Source organism: Pecten maximus, chromosome 5, assembly GCF_902652985.1.
Source record: "Pecten maximus chromosome 5, xPecMax1.1, whole genome shotgun sequence".
NCBI classification, from domain to species: Eukaryota; Metazoa; Mollusca; class Bivalvia; order Pectinida; family Pectinidae; genus Pecten; species Pecten maximus.
In genome coordinates, this window is record NC_047019.1 from 24,892,068 (window position 1) to 24,913,962 (window position 21,895).

The 21,895-nt window shown below is 34.3% G+C and overlaps 1 protein-coding gene across 1 annotated transcript; it reads left to right on the plus strand.

The window, feature by feature from the left end:
• Nucleotides 1-6,276: 6,276 nt before the first annotated feature.
• On the plus strand, nt 6,277-21,708 carry LOC117327629 (vesicle transport protein SFT2B-like). The gene is made up of 7 exons (XM_033884689.1): nt 6,277-6,417; nt 10,638-10,724; nt 12,073-12,155; nt 12,759-12,840; nt 13,371-13,406; nt 13,815-13,903; nt 16,639-21,708. Exons 1-7 carry the CDS (start codon nt 6,352-6,354, stop codon nt 16,676-16,678), a joined length of 483 nt encoding a protein of 160 aa, XP_033740580.1. The 5' UTR covers nt 6,277-6,351; the 3' UTR covers nt 16,679-21,708.
• Nucleotides 21,709-21,895: the final 187 nt, after the last annotated feature.

Consider the following 21,895-nt stretch of genomic DNA (forward strand, 5'->3'; position numbering starts at 1 on the left):
TTAACAGGTGTTATGAACAGGAGTAATGAACAGGTGTTATGAACAGGAGTAATTAACAGGAGTTATGAACAGGAGTAATGAACAGGTGTTATGAACAGGAGTAATGAACAGGTGTTATGAACAGGAGTAATTAACAGGAGTTATGAACAGGAGTAATGAACAGGTGTTATGAACAGGAGTAATGAACAGGTGTTATGAACAGGAGTAATGAACAGGTGTTATGAACAGGAGTTATGAACAGGAGTCATGAACAGGAGTTATGAACAGGTTTACAGAACAGTAGTAATGAACATGTGTACAGAACAGGAGTAATGAACAGGTGTTATGAACAGGAGTAATGAACAGGTTACTGAACAGGAGTGATAAACAGGTTTAATGAATAGATGTAATGAACAGGTGTATTGAACGAGTGTACAGAACAGGAGAAATGAACAGGAGCACAGAACAGGAGTAATGAACAGATGTACGGAGTAGGACTGAATAGAAATGCAGAACAAGAGTAATGAACAGTGTAGAGGGGCGGGCAATACAGACCGTTTTGTTAGAGAAGTCGTGGTAGGGTGTAAATAACAGGAGTAATGAACAGGTGTAAAGAACATGAGTAATGAACAGGAGTATTGAACAGGAGTAATAAACAGGTACAATGAACAGGTGTAATGAAAATATGTAATGAAAAGGAGTAATGAACAGGTACAATGAACAGGTGTAATGAACAGAAGTAATGAACAGGTGTAATGAACAGAAGTAATGAACAGGAGTAATGAACAGGTGTAATGAACAGGTGTAATGAAAAGATTAATGAACAGGAGTAATGAACAGGTGTAAAGAACAGGAGTGATAAACAGGTTTAATGAATAGGTGTAATGAACAGGTGTATTGAACGAGTGTACAGAACAGGAGAAATGAACAGGAGCACAGAACAGGAGTAATGAACAGATGTACGGAGTAGGACTGAATAGAAATGCAGAACAAGAGTAATGAACAGTGTAGAGGGGCGGGCAATACAGACCGTTTTGTTAGAGAAGTCGTGGTAGGGTGAAAATAACAGGAGTAATGAACAGGTGTAAAGAACATGAGTAATGAACAGGAGTATTGAACAGGAGTAATAAACAGGTACAATGAACAGGTGTAATAAAAACATGTAATGAAAAGGAGTAATGAACAGGTACAATGAACAGGTGTAATGAACAGAAGTAATGAACAGGTGTAATGAACAGAAGTAATGAACAGGAGTAATGAACAGGTGTAATGAACAGGTGTAATGAACAGGTGTAATGAAAAGATTAATGAACAGGAGTAATGAACAGGTGTAAAGAACAGGAGTAATGAACAGGAATAATGAACAGGTGTAATGAACAGGTGTAATGAAAAGATGTAATGAAAAGGTGTAATGAACGGGTGTAATAAAAAGGTGTAATGAACAGGTGTAATGAAAAGATGTAATGAACAGATGTATTGAATAGGAGTAATGAACAGGAGTTATGAACAGGAGTAATGAACAGGTGTACAGAACAGGAGTAATGAACTGGTGTACAGAACAGGAGTAATGAACTGGTGTACAGAACAGGAGTAATGAACATGTGTACAGAACAGGAGTAATGAACAGGTGTACAGAACAGGAGTAATGAACTGGTGTACAGAACAGGAGTAATGAACTGGTGTACAGAACAGGAGTAATGAACTGGTGTACAGAACAGGAGTAATGAACATGTGTACAGAACAGGAGTAATGAACTGGTGTACAGAACAGGAGTAATGAACAGGTGTACAGAACAGGAGTAATGAACAGGAGTAATGAACATGTGTACAGAACAGGAGCTATGAACAGGAGCAATGAACTGGTGTACAGAACAGGAGTAATGAACTGGTGTACAGAACAGGAGTAATGAACTGGTGTACAGAACAGGAGTAATGAACAGGTGTACAGAACAGGAGTAATGAACAGGTGTACAGAACAGGAGTAATGAACTGGTGTACAGAACAGGAGTAATGAACAGGTGTACAGAACAGGAGTAATGAACATGTGTACAGAACAGGAGTAATGAACAGGTGTACAGAACAGGAGTAATGAACTGGTGTACAGAACAGGAGTAATGAACATGTGTACAGGACAGGAGTAATGAACAGGTGTAATGAACATGTGTACAGAACAGGAGTAATGAACAGGTGTAATGAAAAGGTGTAATGAACAGGAGCAATGAACAGGTGTAATGAACAGGAGTAATAGTAATGAACAGGAGTAATGAACATGTGTACAGAACAGGAGTTATGAACAGGAGCAATGAACAGGTGTGATGAAAAGGAGCAATGAACGGGTGTAATGAACAGGAGTAATGAACAGATGTACAGAACAGGAGTAATGAACAGGTGTACAGAACAGGAGCAATGAACAGGTGTAATGAACAGGAGTTATGAGCAGGAGTAATGAACAGGTGTAATGAGCAGGTGTACAGAACAGGTGTAATGAACATGAGCAATGAACAGGTGTACAGAACAGGAGCAATGAACAGGTGTAATGGACAGGAGTAATAAACAGGTGTATAGAACAGGAGTAATGAACAGGTGTAATGAACAGGAGTAATGAACAGGAGTATTGAACAGGAGTAATAAATTGGTACAATGAACAGGTGTAATGAAAATATGTATTGAAAAGCAGTAATGAACAGGTACAATGAACAGGTGTAATGAACAGAAATAATGAACAGGTGTAATGAACAGAAGTAATGAACAGGAGTAATGAGCATGTGTAATGAACAGGTGTAATGAAAAGATAAATGAACAGGAGTAATGAACAGATGTAAAGAACAGGAGTAATGAACAGGAGTAATGAACAGGTGTAATGAACAGGTGTAATGAAAACATGTAATGAAAAGGTGTAATGAACGGGTGTAATAAAAAGGTGTAATGAACAGGTGTAATGAAAAGATGTAATGAACAGATGTATTGAATAGGAGTAATGAACAGGAGTAATGAACAGGTGTACAGAACAGGAGTAATGAACTGGTGTACAGAATAGGAGTAATGAACAGGTGTACAGAACAGGAGTAATGAACAGGTGTAATGAACAGGAGCAATGAACAGGTGTAATGAACAGGAGTAATGAACTGGTGTACAGAACAGGAGTAATGAACAGGTGTACAGAACAGTAGTAATGAACAGGAGTAATGAACATGTGTACAGAACAGGAGCTATGAACAGGAGCAATGAACAGGTGTGATGAAAAGGAGCAATGAACGGGTGTAATGAATAGGAGTAATGAACAGATGTACAGAACAGGAGTAATGAACAGGTGTACAGAACAGGAGCAATGAACAGGTGTAATGAACAGGAGTAATGAACAGGAGTAATGAACAGGTGTACAGAACAGGAGTTATGAGCAGGAGTAATGAACAGGTGTAATGAGCAGGTGTACAGAACAGGTGTAATGAACAGGTGTAATGAACATGAGCAATGAACAGGTGTACAGAACAGGAGCAATGAACAGGTGTAATGGACAGGAGTAATAAACAGGTGTATAGAACAGGAGTAATGAACAGGTGTAATGAACAGGAGTAATGAACAGGAGTATTGAACAGGAGTAATAAATTGGTACAATGAACAGGTGTAATGAACAGAAGTAATGAACAGGTGTAATGAACAGAAGTAATGAAAAGATTAATGAACAGGTGTAATGAACAGGTGTAAAGAACAGGTGTAATGAACAGGAGTAATGAACAGGTGTAATGAACAGGTGTAATGAAAAGATGTAATGAAAAGGTGTAATGAACGGGTGTAATGAACAGGTGTAATGAAAAGATGTAATGAACAGATGTATTGAATAGGAGTAATGAACAGGAGTAATGAACAGGTGTACAGAACAGGAGTAATGAACTGGTGTACAGAATAGGAGTAATGAACAGGTGTACAGAACAGGAGTAATGAACAGGTGTAATGAACAGGAGCAATGAACAGGTGTAATGAAAAGGTGTTATGAACAGGAGTACAGAACAGGTGTACAGAACAGGTGTAATGAACAGGAGCAATGAACAGGTGTACAGAACAGGAGTAATGAACAGGTGTACAGAACAGGAGTAATGAACAGGTGTAATGAAAAGGTGTTATGAACAGGAGCAATGAACAGGTGTAATGAACATGAGTAATGAACAGGTGTACAGAACAGGAGTAATGAACAGGAGTAATGAACAGGTGTAATGGACAGGAGAAATGAACAGAAGCAATGAACAGGTGTAATGAACAGGAGCAATGAACGGGTGTAATGAACAGGTGTAATGTACAGGTGTAATGAGCAGGTGTACAGAACAGATGTAATGAACAGGTGTATAGAACAGGAGTAATGAAAAGGTGTATAGAACAGGAGTAATGAACAGGTGTACAGAACAGTAGTAATGAACAGGAGTAATGAACAGGTGTACAGAACAGGAGTTATGAACAGGTGTAATGAACAGGAGTAATGAACAGGTGTAATGAGCAGGTGTACAGAACAGGTGTTATGAACAGGTGTAATGAACATGAGCAATGGACAGGTGTACAGAACAGGAGCAATGAACAGGTGTAATGGACAGAAGTAATGAACATGTGTACAGAACAGGAGTAATGAACAGGAGTAATGAACAGGAGTAATGAACAGGAGCAATGAACAGGTGTAATGAACAGGAGTAACGAACAGGTCTGAAGAACAGGAGTAATAAGTTGAGTTTCAAGTGACTACTTGAACAGGATATTGATAATTTTGCGAAGATTTTCTAAGATTCTACTAAGGCGCTAAAATGATTCGGTAGGTATTAAACAGAAGCAATGTGTGAGGAAATTAATTCAGACCTATTAGGGAATGGGTCGTTGGGCGTGATAGGTATATATGTTCCCATGCATTGATCACATTGTAAAGACGTTGTTTTTTTTTACTGTGTGCTTTTATTTCGGGAGCGTTTTAGAGGAGTAAATCAGCACCAAGGAATACAGCCATACCCCGGTCCTATATATTTTTATATACAGACAGGGTTTGGATTTTGCCTTTAACTATTAACTGATTCTGTCTTGAATTATATTTGTTTTGTGTATTTGTTTGTGTCCGTCTAATTTTGCGTTGGATTTCAGTTGGGTTTTTTTCTCGCATTTTTAGTGCAAAGATGTTTCTTGTGTATTTTGTTTAATGCTTATACATTAATCAGTTTCTCTACTAAACACAGAAATTTAAGTATTTGCACATTGTCCGCTTGGATACGGAACGAATGTTAAAGCAATGAAATGAAAATGTTAGTAAAAGGTCAACGTAAAGCCGTCCGTCTTATCACAGGTCTTCAACCCTATGATCGACATTATTTCTTTGTTTAGAGTAAGGGTTAGAAAAGCCTTCAGTAGAAGAGAAAAAGACGGCTACTGTTATTGTACGATGTTAATAAAATATATCTAAACCTAGTTTCTGTTATTCCGGATCTTCCTGTTGAAAACTATAATGATATATGTGCAACAAGTTATAAAGACTAGTAGTAAAGTAACAATACACACAACTTCTCTCAAGACGTTTGTGAGACTGTCCACAGGTAGTTCTTTTCTGTTGTTTTTGATTAATGTTAATCTAATGCTACTTCCGTTACAATGCCCTATCCTATCACCCAAACAGTAAAAGTATCATGTGAATTAAAAGAGATTTTATACAAAGTCAAAATCCAAGGTGATTCTTCTGAACAAACTAAAACATTTTTGGACATGATTAACTAGAGACCATGGGAAAATATACAATACAGTTTTGAGAAATATCCCTCCAGTACTATTCAAGAAACAGCTAGAACGAGGATTATTTACAGACGGGAGAAGGACCACGGGCGTATGGCGATATGAAAAGTCTACCATATGATATAATGTTGGGCAAAAAATATCAACCACGGACTTCGTCCTCGGTCGCCAATATTTGTAGCGACTTTTAAAAGTCTTAATGTAAATGCCAAAACTAAATTAATTTGAGCAACAGAAATTAACGTGCATACACGTACAATGTAAAAAAAAATCATTATTATTATCATGATACTTCCGTGTGCCGGGATCGAAAGTTCACATTGTTTTCATATTAAATCGTCTATGAATTGTCAGCTTGTTCAGGGCAAAAAAATAGAAGATCAAAGAAGAAACTAATTTCCGACAGAGCTGTTCCTCAAATCCATTTGAGCATGCCTAATATCGACGGTCCTCTAACGGTACCGCTTAATATATTTAGTAGCGTGACACCTTATTGTTTTTAGATTATTGTCCTTGGAGTATATCTACTTCCGGGTGATGTCGCTGTAAACAGGAAGTGGGCATGTATTAGTTTTGTTCCCTGCAGCAAGTTCTACTAAAGACTTTATTTTGAGCGAAAATGGACAAATTAAAGAAAGTTCTCAGTGGAAATGATGAAGACGAAGAGGAGGGTATTGTAACACAGGTAGGAATGAAGGAATGTCACATGTGCTTCAATAAAATGCAAGACAAGCCCATATGTTATTCATTTCACCTGTTGCACAGCTTGAACTAGAAGTTAGCACTGATAGAGTCGTGTGATTTTCCTTTTAATAACTTTTGTTTCATTTCATTACCACACTGCTTTCCAGCGATTCATTATTAAGTTTTATTCAAAGCTTTGATATGGTGCCTTTTGAATATGTTTTGGGAAGTACAAATTGTAGACTTGTACATACTAAGTCTCCGCTGAAACTGACCATAATCTGATAATGATAAATCGTGGTATTAAACAAATAAACCTATCAGGCGAGTGAGGCGACCGGTCAGAATTTCGGAGCCTTCGATTATGCGACGATTGTCGCCACTTTAATTTTAACAGACAATGATGTTTTGTCTAAACGGACTGTCAAAATCATCACAACACACAGGCATGTGATTGTTACCAATGCCATATCAACCAGTATGACTCATCTCCATGTGTGTATCGATAATGTTATCTTACTCGAATTCCGAAAATGAAAGTTTGACAGGACCTATATGAAATATTGTGACAAAAATTGGGACTGTGGCATGGTTTCAGTTAATAGTTCTTGGCAGCATGTAGTACCAACCACCCAAGTCACGGCTTCTGTCAATCTATAAATGTATATATACATTATATTTAGTGGGTTTAGACTTCAACTAATCTACCAGTTTATCCTATAACCATATAACAACACAGTAATAAAAGTTTAATCATATATATATAATAGTATTATTTAGACCTGGAAAAGTCACAATAAATGTTGTTGTTTTTTCAAGAAAAAACATATATGTAGTATTCTATTTATAATAATGTCATATTATTATGACTTTCAATTAAAGGGAGACAGCTAGCGCTAGCCTACACTGATAACTTATAATATTCACTCAACAGGTAAATAAATACTAATAGAAAAAATACAGAAGAACTGCACTCTAGAAGCTCACGAGTGTCTAATTACCTTAACTAAATAATCCACTAATATTTTCTATTACAATTGTACACAATGTTGTGAGAAAGAACAATAATATAATCTGACTGGTACCTGTTCATACATGCATGTCAACTTCTTAACACCTTCAATGAGGGAGATCTCCCTTATTCCACATCCAAAATGAGGGAGAAAGTGTGTGAAAAAAGTTGTGATGCTTTTTGTTGCATTTAGGGGATGTTCCACTTGAGGTTGTATAGGTACATGTATGACCTCTGGTTTAATATCAATAAGTACATTTTGATATCAAAAATTTGACAGTAATAGTTAGTTTTAGAGAACAAAAATAAAAATAAAAACAAATCATTACTTTTTTTTTTTAATGTTTTAAAGAATTTGATGGAGAGGAGTTATATTTAGTGAATTAATGAAATAGATTTAATTGTATTTATCAAATTATTTCCCTTTGTTTCTAAACAAAAATTACACAATCATTAATTAATTATTTTTTATTACTGCTAGTTCTGTTGTGACATAAAACAATCTGCTTCATTTTTTTTTTTTTTTTACCTAAATTGTTTTCCCGATTTTTGTGACAGTTGCAACTCTTTATCAGTATTGCCCAAATAAAGATGAAAGCAGAACAAAAACTAGTACGGACAGCTAGATGGCTATGATTTTAATTAAGAAATGCATTATTGGCTTTCATATGAGCAAATATTGTTTACAAATATGACCAGTGGTTGTACTTGAAGTGATGTATCCTAGTTGTAATCATTCATACATGCCATGATTACTAATCACAAAATTAACTAATTGTGTCAAATGAAGCCACTTAGCTAAAGGCACAGTTGTAATGTAATATATATATTCTGAAACAGATGAAAGATTTAGCAGTCTAGTGTTACCAATTTAACTAAGCCAACAAAATACAACTACTTTTCAGCTTTGACGGTTACAAGGTCACACTTTAGATAGAAATCAAGTGTTCAGTAGTATTTTATTAGCCCACCATCATCAGATGGTGGGCTATTCAAATCGCCCTGCGTCCGTGGTCCGTCGTCCGTCCGTCCGTCCCTCCCTCCGTCCGTCCGTCCCTCCGTCCGTCCGTAAACAATTCTTGTTATCGCTATTTCTGAGAAAGTGCTGATGGGATCTTTCTCAAATTTCATATGTAGGTTCCCCTTGGTGCCTAGTTGTGCATATTGCATTTTGGGACCGATCGGAAAACAACATGGCCGACAGGCAGCCATCTTGGATTTTGACAATTGAAGTTTGTTATCTCTATTTCTGAGAAAGTATTGAAGGGATCTTTCTCAAATTTCATATGTAGGTTCCCCTTGGTGCCTAGTTGTGCATATTGCATTTTGGGACCAATCGGAAAACAACATGGCCGACAGGCAGCCATCTTGGATTTTGTCAATTGAAGTTTGTTATCTCTATTTCTGAGAAAGTATTGAAGGGATCTTTCTCAAATTTCATATGTAGGTTCCCCTTGGTCCCTAGTTATGCATATTGCATTTTGGGACCGATCAGAAAACAACATGGCCGATAGGCAGCCATCTTGGATTTTGACAATTGAAGTTTGTTATCTCTATTTCTGAGAAAGTTTTGAAGGGATCTTTCTCAAATTTCATATGTAGGTTCCTCTTGGTGCCTAGATATGCATATTGCATTTTGGGACCGATCAGAAAACAACATGGCCGACAGGCAGCCATCTTGGATTTTGACAATTGGAGTTTGTTATCGCTATTTCTGAGGAAGTACTGAAGGGATCTTTCTCAAATTTCATATGTAGGTTCCCTTTGGTGCCTAGTTATGCATATTTCATTTTGGGACCAATCGGAAAACAACATGGCCGACAGGCAGCCATCTTGGATTTTGACAATTGGAGTTTGTTAACGCTATTTCTGAGGAAGCACTGAAGGGATCTTTCTCAAATTTCATATGTAGGTTCCCTTTGGTGCCTAGTTATGCATATTGCATTTTAGGACCAATCGGAAAACAAAATGGCCGACAGGCAGCCATCTTGGATTTTGACAATTGAAGTTTGTTATCCCTATTTCTGTGAAAGTACTGAAGGGATCTTTCTGAAATTTCATATACAGGTTCCTCTTTGTGCCTAGTTATGCATATTGCATTTTGAGACTAATCAGAAAACAACATGGCTGACAGGCAGCCATCTTGGATTCTGACAATTAAAGTTTGTTATCGCTATTTCTGTGAAAGTAATGAAGGGATCTTTCTGAAATTTCATATGCAGGTTCCCCTCAGTGCCTAGTTATGCATATTGCATTTTGAGACCAATCGGAAAACAACATTGCTGACAGGCAGCCATCTTGGATTTTGACAATTAAAATTTGTTATCGCTATTTCTCAGAAAGTAATGAAGGGATCTTTCTGAAATTTCATATGCAGGTTCCCCCTCAGTGCCTAGTTATGCATATTGCATTTTGAGACCAATCAGAAAACAACATGGCTGACAGGCAGCCATCTTGGATTTTGACAATTGAAGTTTGTTATCGCTATTTCTCAGAAAGTAATGAAGGGATCTTTCTAAAATTTCATATGCATGTTCCCATCGGTGCCTAGTTATGCATATTGCATTTTGAGACTAATCAGAAAACAACATGGCCGACAGGCAGCCATTTCGGATTTTGACAATTGAAGTTTGTTATCGCTATTTCTGTGAAAGTACTGAAGGGATCTTTTTCAAATTTCATATGTAGGTTCCCCTCAGTGCCTAGTTTTGCATATTGGGACCAATACGAAAACAACATGGCCGCCAGACAGCCATTATAGCTAAATCTTAAATTCTGTATATAGGTTCCCCTTGTTTGAAAAGTACTAGAGGGCTGTTTCTGAATTTACACAGATAAGTAAGACTTAGAGGAAGGGAAAAGTAGGGAAAAGATCAATCTGACACGGAACCTATAAAGATCATTCAATGGTGGGCGCCAAGATCCCTCTGGGATCTCTTGTTAGTCATTACCATGGTATGTGTTTTGTTGGCTTTTATGCCAGTGTGTATGTAAGGTTTGCCAATAATCTGCCAGTCTGACCTGCCATCCAGACTTTCGACTTTTCCCCACTTTTTTGCTTGGCCAATGGGCAAGTGAATTTTTGATGTCTCCTCGTCCTGGCCTAGTGATTAGAAACACATTTTTACATTCCTGCATGTACTTGAGACCGTACAGATAAGTTAATCAATGTTATCTTGCAATATATTTGTATAATTTATACTTTCCAGATCAGTAACAGTTCAACTCTAAGCTGGTCTACAAGGATCAAAGGTTTCATTGTGTGTTTTGTACTGGGAGTAAGCTTATCAATTCTGGTGAGTTACACATGTAAACAGTTATATTCTAGTGACCAATTAAGAATATGAAATAATTTAAACAGACAATAATTATTTGAATAAATCATAATTTGATTTAAAATTTTGTGAAAAAGTACAAATTTTCTTTACCACTGGGAAATGTTGACAAGTTTCTGCTCGTATAGATTAAAGTGTCACATATCCGTGGCATAGCGTATCTTAAACTATATGAGGAGAGTAACACCTATACTGGTACTTGTTTTAAACAGATAATTTATCACACATTTCTAACATACAGTCGAACCCGGTTATATTGAAATGCTCGGGGAATGGAAAAATACTTCAAATTAACCGGTTTTCAATATAACCGGGATCCAGCCTTTTGCCGACATATTTCAGTACCGCGCTACGTCAAACAACACACCATTGTTCAATATACACTGTAGTTGATTTTACTTGGTCAGTATATCCCCGTATTTACAATCGGTTCCAAAATGATGATAGTTTCACAGTTTATTAAAAATAATGTGAAGTTCGACGGGAGAAGTCTTCGACTGTTGCTTGTTTTTGTTTATGTTGAGTTCGCGGACACACGTGAAAACAGTTTCCAGTACATCCGGGCTACTTTCCAAGAAACTACCATCTGAAACCAGACATGTGCGTTGATGATAGATGAATTTTCACGAATCGTTTGAGGGTCGTTGTCAATATCACTGTTCTGGTTACGTTGTTATCATTTTCTGTCGAATCCCTAAGAATGGCCTCGTCATTTGTAATTGTCTCGCGTATAGTTAAATGAGAGTCAATTTCGATGTGTATATGTAGCAGAAGCCAAAATAAGCTGTGTCCCTCAAGGTATATTTGTTAACAAATACAGATGCGTGTTCATAACGTACGCATTTAATGATTAAAAGTCACAATTTATTTGTATTGTGTAAATAAGAATTTCATCTCTACCTATCTATTGATCAGACGCACGTACCGTAATGGCCGGTAATTATATAATCTAAGCCAGTCGTGGCGACTTTCAATTTAAGCGATACATAAACAATGGTTTAGCATTGCCGGGGGCAATAATTTCCTTTCAAATAAAGCGATATTTCAAATAAACCGATTTCAAAATAACCGATGAAACAATACAAAGACAAAGAAGGCATTTCGACGGGGATTGTATTTCACTTCAAATTAAACAATATTCAATATATCCGATTTCAAATTAAGTGGGTTCGACTGTATCTAGCTATATAGTGATATCAAGATTGAACAGATGCCAATGAATATCCAATACATTGTAATGAAATAATTTTTCATTCCTTGAAAGTGAAATTATTTTTACCTTGTCAATATGTTTTTCTTCTCATTTCAGGGAAGCTGTTTGTTATTCCTTAAAGATGGCCTGATAATATTTGCAGTATTATACACCTTTGGAAATATATTGTCATTAGCAAGGTAAACATAAGATTTAAAGACAAATTCATGATATTCATAATTTTATTGTTAAAGATTGTTGGCATTAGTTGTTTTACAACATAAAGGTTAGATAGCTTTAGATTTGGTAAGATCTTCAAATAATGCTCTGCTTAATCATTCAATGATATTGATGTATTCCAAACATTCAGGAAGACAGAACTCAAAATGTGGTCTTTTCTCTTTGAAATGAACATAGTTAACTCAAGTACCTTGTAGGAATACCCTGAGATTGTACTAATTAAAGATGTACCTGGTAGTACTCCTACTTTTTAAGACAGTTATATAACTTTTCCTGTATTTTGGTTTTGATTATGTAGTATTTTCCATTTTTTTTGTGAATTTTGTAATTAACAGATGTAATGCTGTAAATAACAAGGTATAAGGATTATATATGGAATCATGTGTCATTAGATTAGATAATTTAACTACATAATAATAATAACATTGATTATTTTACTAAAATTTGCAGACATCTTTTGATAATTATCAATCAGTTTTAACAATATATATGGTACAGTATCGACATTCAGGATCATATGAAAATGGGACACAAAGTTAACTCCTGCTCTCATTTATTTACAGCACATGTTTCCTTATGGGACCAGTAAATCAATTCAAAAAGATGTTTGCTAAGACCAGAATAATAGCAACATTGCTTGTAATTGTAAGTATGACCAGTATCAGAGATGTTTATTTGGAGGAGAAAGTTCTGTAATCATGTTCCAAGTTTTATAATGATACTTATAACTCCCGTACAACGTATCTTAATGACGCTTGTAATGGATGTGTACTTAATCTGATAATGATCTTTTAACCTATGTACAAGCTCACTCCTAACTCATTTACAAAGCTTCATATTGACATGAACTTAATATATAAAATGTTAAGTGTTTTGTGTACTGGGTAACAGGAGATAACCAATATAAAGACTTCATTCAACTTGGTTGCAAAAAGTGCCAACAGTTCCCGATTGGGCAGTTTTTGATCTAATTAAAATAGAAAAAACTACCAGACTTTAACTTTAGAATTGTTAGATTATATCAAGGACAAACCACACAGGTCTGTATGACTTTAGAGTATAAAATCTATGATTACTCTGAAAATCTATAATTACTCTGAAAATCTACGATTACTCTGAAAATCTATAATTACTCTGAAAATCTATAATTACTCTGAAACTTCATTATTTTCCAGGTAATGTTTATTTTGACATTGGTGTGTGCCTTTGCAGTAAGTACCTTATGCTTTGGTGACATTGCAGTTGTTATAAAGTTATTGTAAGACAAATTAAATCAAAATATGTTAAATGCTTTTTGTTTCCAAAAGACCTAGTGTTACTTATTTTTAATCTTTTAATCCTACCTGAAATGTGTTCAGGGAAGCCTTGTAAAATTCGTTATGATGATCATTTATTACCCTACACTTTGTTGTAATGAAACATTTTACCTACATATCTTACACAAAGCAATAAAATTTAAAGCTTGAAAAAAATTGAGATAATACATGTAATTGTTTAATGGGGATTGGATGTTTCATATCTCTAGCATTGATTAGGTCTTAATTATCATAAATGACTGATACATTTGAAGTTGCAACCAAATACTTACGAAATCCCAATGTTTTTTAATTTTTTTTTAGTTGAAAAATACAGCATTGACCATCGTATGCTGTGTGTTACAGTTTCTTGCTTTAACTTGGTATTCATTATCCTACATACCATTTGCCAGGTAAGTGCTGTCATATACTGTTAACTTTAGAATACAGAGTACTGAGAGTTTATTACTTAGTACTAATCAGAGAACACTAAGGGGAGGTAATCATCCTCCAGTTTCTGAACAGGCCATGCCTATATCTCACAGGCATACTTACTTTGGTGGTAGAAATAACTAAATTGTTAACATAAAATAATTGATTGTGCAGACAAGTGTGACACATGTATTACAGTGTGCTTCGTTTTATTTTGGAATATTGGTTAAAAATTTATCCAATATGATGTTACAGGTACTACCACAATATTGAATATTTCTATTCCTCACAGATTGTTCAAAACATTTTTATGAGTTAGTTACTTTGTAATCAGTCATCAAAGTTAGGTGTTAGCTTTCCAGGGTACTGCTGTTTACTGGCTAACAAACAAATTTTAAATATGAGATTGTATTTTTGTTCTTGAAACAACTTTATTATAATAGGACTTACCTACGGTAATTCGTAATTTCCTAGTTGGTATGGTAGAAAAAAAAATAATTCAATTAATTTCCATGCATGTTACATTTAACTACATTATTTGTAGTATTTGTGGAGAATTCATTGTTTCAATTATTTAGGCCTCGAGTGACCTATTCTAATAAAAGACTTTTCAGTTCTCATTTATGATTGAATCATATACTTCCATCATATACTCTTAATAGATAGATAGGTATTAAGGTGCTTTACCACAAGTGTGAACTGTATGACTCGGGAGTCTCCAGTTTCTCCCTGGCAATAGTTTATATAGGGAGATCACTATTTGAGGATCATTTGTGGCAGTATACCATGGCAGTTTGATGGTACATTGTCTGTACATATGGGCCTTGACCTGGAACATTGTATGTGTACATATGGGCCTTGACCTGGTACATTGTATGTACATATGGGCCTTGACTAGGTACATTGTATGTACATATGGGCCTTGACTTGATACATTGTATGTAAATATGGGCCTTGACCTGGTACATTGTAATGTATGTAAATATGTGCTGTGACTTAATTGGTACATTGTATGTACATATGGGCCTTGACTTGGTACATTGTATGTGTACATATGGGCCTTGACTTGGTACATTGTATGTACATATGGGCCTTGACTTGGTACATTGTATGTACATATGGGCCTTGACCTGGTACATTGTATGTACATATGGGCCTTGACTTGGTACATTGTATGTACATATGGGCCTTGACTTGGTACATTGTATGTGTACATATGGGCCTTGACTAGGTACATTGTGTGTACATATGGGCCTTGACTTGATACATTGTATGTACGTATGGGCCTTGACTGGGTACATTGTATGTACGTATGGGCCTTGACTGGGTACATTGTATGTATATATGGGCCTTGACTTAGTACATTGTATGTACATATGGGCTTTGACTTGGTACATTGTATGTGTACATATGGGCCTTGACTTGATACATTGTATATATATATGGGCCTTGACTTAGTACAATGTATGTACATAGGGGCCTTGACTTGGTACATTGTAATGTATGTAAATATGTGCAGTGACTTAATTGGTACATTGTATGTACATATGGGACTTGACTTGGTACATTGTATGTGTACATATGGGCCTTGACTTGGTACATTGTATGTGTACATATGGGCCTTGACTGGGTATATTGTATGTATATATGGGCCTTGACTTAGTACATTGTATGTACATATGGGCCTTGACTTGGTACATTGTATGTGTACATATGGGCCTTGACTTGGTACATTGTATGTGTACATATGGGCCTTGACTTGGTACATTGTGTGTACGTATGGGCCTTTACTAGGTACATTGTATGTATATATGGGCCTTTACTTGGTACATTGTATGTACATATGGGCCTTGACATGGAACATTGTATGTACATATGGGCCTTGACTTGGTACATCGTGTGTACATATGGGCCTTGACTTGGTACATTGTATGTACATATGGGCCATGACTTGATACATTGTATATATATATGGGCCTTGACTTAGTACAATGTATGTACATATGGGCCTTGACTTGGTACATTGTATGTACATATGTGCCTTGACTTGGAACATTGTATGTACATATGTGCCTTTACTTGGTACATTGTATGTACATATGGGCCTTGACTTGGTACATTGTATGTACATATGGGACTTGACTTGGTACATTGTATGTACATATGGGCCTTGACTTGGTACATTGTATGTACATATGGGCCTTGACTTGGTACATTGTATGTGTACATATGGGCCTTGACTTGGAATATTGTATGTACATATGGGCCTTGACTTGGTACATTGTATGTACATATGGGCCTTGACTTGGTACATTGTATGTGTACATATGGGCCTTGACTTGGTACATTGTATGTATATATGGGCCTTTACTTGGAACATTGTATGTATATATGGGCCTTGATTGACCCATAGGGGCTTATTGGCGGGGTCAAAATGGGTAAAATTGACTGAAAAATATTACAGTAGAACTCAGGTGATCATTCTGTTATGGTCCACGGGAAACTTGTCTTGTGAACAAACTCAGTAATTGTCTGAAAACTGATATTGCTTCTAAATATTAAGTGTGCATGATTAAAATAAAGAGCTGTCTAATAGAATTTTTTAATATTTATTTTGATTAAACAATGATTTTACATTGATTATAAATATATTTTGATTATATATTCTGACATTGACTATACAATGTAACAGTTTTGATATATTTGTTTTATTTAGAGATGCAGTAAAGAAGTGTTTTGGTGCATGTTTGGAGTAAAGGTTGAATGTCCACCAGCTAGGACAAGTAGATGGAGAGTGCTACAGTTACCAAGTCATCAACCATCAGAATGTTAACTATTTATTCAGTATGTGAATGTGTATGCAAGTAAAAAACAAATCTATGATAGCTTTTCTTCTGTATTGAGATTTACCTTTTGATACAAGAACAACTTAGTGTGCTATTGGTTATAGTGTATCTCAACAGCTACCAGATATATCTCTTGAATGAGTGGATTCTTAGAGATGATTAGGAAAGTCTGTAGTTTATATTTTTATCTTATTGTTGATACAATCGTCTGATAGTATATTTGTTTTTATAATCTTTGTTTCACAGAAATGTACAATATACATTTAAGTGTAAACTCATGATCAGGAAATCAAAACAAGTTTCCTGTAAACTTGATTTCTTGGTGGTATTTTGATGAAAACTAAAAAGATAGTTTGTTAATTATCAGAAATATATATTTTTGTTGTCCCTGTTTGTCTCTTGGCGAATTTAATGCTTCACACGTATACAGTTGGTAAAATAAGTATTTTTATGATTTCACCTCTTGAAAAAAGGTTTTCTATTTTGTTAGAAAAAACCTTTCAGAATATATTGTATCTGTTGTCCACTGTGTATATGCGATGTATCTTATCCAATGTTAAGCTTGTTACATAAAACACTGGTATAGCATTGTTGGTGCTGGATAATGTTAAATGGTGTGCCTATATGTATAGCTATATGTATCTAAAAAGCCTTCTATATATTTTGTTTTAAAAGAAATAACATATGTGACTTATAACCATGTCCGATCTGTATAATAGTAATGAGTGTGTGAGAATTTCATGGTCTAAATTGTTAGGTTTTTTGTCAATTACTAATGGTTGTTTGGGTTTTATTTCTTTTTCTCCTTAAAAGAGAGAATCTTCTAATAAATGAACCTACAACAAGAAATTGATAAAATTGATAGCATGTATAGATGTATTTATTTTAAATTAAAATTATCATAACGCAGAAGTCATAATGATGAAAGTATGATAGACTGTTGTATTTTCCTTTAATTTTGGAGAGATATTTAGACGATAAAGTATATTTTTTTCAACTTGCTCTCAGCATAAATTACAGCTTGGGACTATTCCAGTTAATTAAATACCCAACAGGAAAATTTGAGAAATATTAGAAAATCTATGCATGGATGCTAGAGTATAGTAATGCACTGTAGGGTAGTGTTTGAATTTAAACACTTCTAGCGGTGGTTCTTGTTCAACAAACCTGGATTCCTCCCGTTTGGTAGATAATTTACTGGAATAGGCCTTAAAAACTTATCAGTCAGAATACATGTTATTTGTGAGATTGAATTCATCATAAACTTTATATAAGTTGATGTTAGCAGCCGTCACTATGTACGCAGTTTGGGACCAACATCAGTTTCAGTGTTGTTATTGATATGTATTGATCAAAGGAACCAACAAGATGAAATGTTACAATTCATTAAAAACGATCTGGTCAGAACAATATACCATGTACTGGATGTATTTACTCTCCATCTGACAAGTGAATCAGCAAGTCATTTATAATGAATATTTCTTCAGTTTCACACACTTATCCAAATCTCCGCCTAATTCTTCCTCTCTCTCTGCATACTAAACAATGACAGTCCCAAAGTACAAGTCACCTAACCTAAAATGTATGCCAAATTAATTTTACAACTAACTGAACTTGTTCATACTTTTGTCATTGTTTTTGTTGTAAAATTTTGATTTATTTTACCTGATGAGTAAACATTCAGATAAGTACAGTGTATGGTCAATCAGTCATTCTGTCAAACCAGTCAGTGTCAATATATCTAACATATTCTCAGTTGAGAAATTTTGAACGTTTTATTTTTATTTTTTTCAAATTACTGCAGTTAATAATATACTGTTTAATAACAGTGAACATTTTATTTTATTTTTTTTTCAAATTACTGCAGTTAATAATATACTGTTTAATAACAGTGAACATTTTATTTTATTTTTTTTTCAAATTACTGCAGTTAATAATATACTGTTTAATAACAGTGAACATTTTATTTTATTTTTTTTTCAAATTACTGCAGTTAATAATATACTGTTTAATAACTGAACATTTTATTTTATTTTTTTTTCAAATTACTGCAGTTAATAATATACTGTTTAATAACAGTGAACATTTTATTTTATTTTTTTTTCAAATTACTGCAGTTAATAATATACTGTTTAATAACAGTGAACATTTTATTTTATTTTTTTTTCAAATAACTGCAATTAATGTTATACTGTTTACCGGTAATAACAGTTGTCCATAATCTGATTTTAACTGATTGATATAGCTACAGTAATACAATGTTAAACAGTATAATAATTTCTAATTGTCAAAATCTAAATTTAGTGCAAAGGATGAAAATCGCTAAAATAAAATCACCACAAAATATGTATATTCACGGTATTCGTGTCTCATCGCGTTTGGAGCTATCAGTTAATATTTTTCTGTGAAATTGTTTCATTGTTATTATCATTATTAAACCTTAATTACCAATGTTTTTGTAGTTTATGATATTTCTTTATCTGTTCAAATACTTGAAGTACATCCAATATAAATACTTGTATTTTGTTTGTATGCTCTTACTAGTAAAATGTTAGTAAATGGAAATAGTCTTCATCTCACTATTTCATCACGGGAAATTGTTAAAATTAACCTTTAATATATAAGATCAATTTTTTTGTTTTGTTTGATTTATTCATTAACAAGTTTCTATTAACAGATATTAATTCAGGGATATATTTTTGTTTAAAGATTGTCTACATGTTTACGAATCAACTTCCAATTCCTAATGTCAGCAAAATTTGACATTGACATTATACATCACTGATCTTCTTTGGTGGGATATTATATATTTACCAGGGGTATATATGTGTATACACCGGGAGTATATATATATTTGTTTCTAAGGTTTAAGTGCCTTATTGGAGCAATGTTAAAATATCCATCATATGCTTTAAACCGTTACACCTCTTGCCATAAATTTTTTTGTATCTATTTTTCTAAACTGAATATATTTCAAATTCTTCTAAATATTAAATTCGGTTTGATTTATAGTATATGGGAGGTAATCACCATTGAAAACAAAGGGTTCTGTCTTTTCTTCACACAATTACCTGGTATACATCCTTAGTCCTAAATGTCAAACTCACAGAATTATTTGTACAGCCAGCCATTTGGTTAGTTACCAAAGCTGACCAAGAAAATAGTATTGTGTAATCAAAAGGCTAGTCTGAGATTAAAACAACACATTTTACTGTTAAGCTGTCTTATGAATCACATTTGTATTTAATCAAAACGTTGACTTTGTATTATTAGGTTTTAGAACAGATTTACTAATCAACAGATCATAACTTTGATTCTGTCGTGTTAAAGTGTTGGCTGCAAGGTAGATACCATTTCAAGGACATTAGTCACTCTTGAAAGTCAAAGATGGGAGTCAAGATACAACTGTAACAGTATTATCTGTTGTCAAGGTTTAACCAGATGTACCTATACCTTTCATTAATCAAAGGTGGTTTGAATATTTGTCAGAAGTGTCTTCCATCCTGCTCATGAATTCTGAAACAGCCTTTAATATAAAAGTGGGAAGTTTATGGTAAAAAATAAAGCAATGTAAAATCTGTTCTATTAAATGAGTTAGAATAATTAATTGGTTGATTGATTTGTTCACTGTTGCAGCAACACATGGAGACTGTGCATATTGACAAAAAGTCAAAAACAAATAAACTAAGAAAGATGTGCATGCTGATATATTGTATTTGTAAATTTAAGATAAATACTACATTATTACAGTACATGTTAATAAATAGCTGCGAACTGAATGACTGAAAGACACAAAAATACTCACTTTGATTGTACCACATCTTGTCAAAAACAGCAAAGTTGTATGTACTACTGCAGACTGTTGATTGTTTGGGTGTTATATTATAGAGGCTAGTGATAAGCTTGTGGTCACTATCAGATCTTGTTATTGGCATTCTTTTTAAACAGATTCTATAGCATGTTTTTTAGAGTAGTTAATATTCAGGTGGAAATTGGTAAATTGTTTGTACCTACACCAGGAGAAAAATGGAAGTTATTTGATTTTGTCTTTATTTTATAGACCAGTGGTCATGAACATCTGTTGTGAGCATATAAACAAGCCGAGTGTAAAAGTGTTGTAAAAGAAATTATACGATAAATTCTTTCAAGGAAAAGCATGATTTGTACATATTACAAGGTTGCTGTATCTGTATGTTAAGTACTAATTGTTTTACAATGTGCCATTTGAAATCAAGAAATGATACCAAAAGTATTCTTCTAAATGATAGGGGTAAATTATATGAATTTGATAATATCACCTGACTAAGTATTGTACTACAATGTATGTGTGGAGAAATATCAAATGTACATCATGTGCATATGAAGTACACAATTACTTTTCAAGGTTAAATTTGTATATAAGAATATGTCGCAGGTGGCAAAATAACATTCAATAATATAAATGATCCAACCAGCAACCTCTTATAGTCTAGTTTTAGATATCAGAACATTGATGTATTTCGTTCGTCCAGAGTACAAGGATAGGGTACTAGATAAAGTTAAGATGGATTACTCCGTATCTTACATATGGGAATTAATGTTTCGTTTAGAATGACATAAAAAATGATAGCATTGGGGGAGCTTCAGCTATTGTACTCATTATTGTTATTATATAACAGAGATTTATTTTAATTCGTCAAGCGTAAACCATTCTACATTTGTATGTAAAATCAAATAAACTAGAAAATAAATCCTGTATTATGTTATGTTTGTATCATAACAGTTCCACGTAGATGTTCCTTCGTAATAATTATTATGTAGTTATTGATGTCAAAACATTTTTATGTTAGGGTTTGAATTGATTTAATATGTATGTGATGAATGTTAAGTGCAACTTTCAAGAAAAAAGTACAAATTTAAGACAGATTTTGTGGATTGGCATAATTAAAAGCGTTCAATAATTTTCTGCTACTTCTCATCAGACTTGTATGAATGTCACATTGATCTATTGTGTTAAAATCTATTATTGACTTTTTATGTCATCTGACCCGACATACCTGAAATGATCCTGAGATGGTCCTGACCAAGTGTTGTTATTTTTCGGGTCGGTCAGAAATCCAAGATGGCCGCCATCATGAAAAACACATT

Excerpts from the sequence above, each read along its gene's own strand:
- LOC117327629 (XM_033884689.1), top strand. The coding sequence starts at position 6,352 with ATGGACAAATTAAAGAAAGTTCTCAGTGGAAATGATGAAGACGAAGAG. Across the intron at positions 13,407-13,814 it reads CATTGGTGTGTGCCTTTGCA|TTGAAAAATACAGCATTGAC; the intron begins GTAAGTACCTTA and ends ATTTTTTTTTAG. Across the intron at positions 13,904-16,638 it reads TCCTACATACCATTTGCCAG|AGATGCAGTAAAGAAGTGTT; the intron begins GTAAGTGCTGTC and ends TGTTTTATTTAG.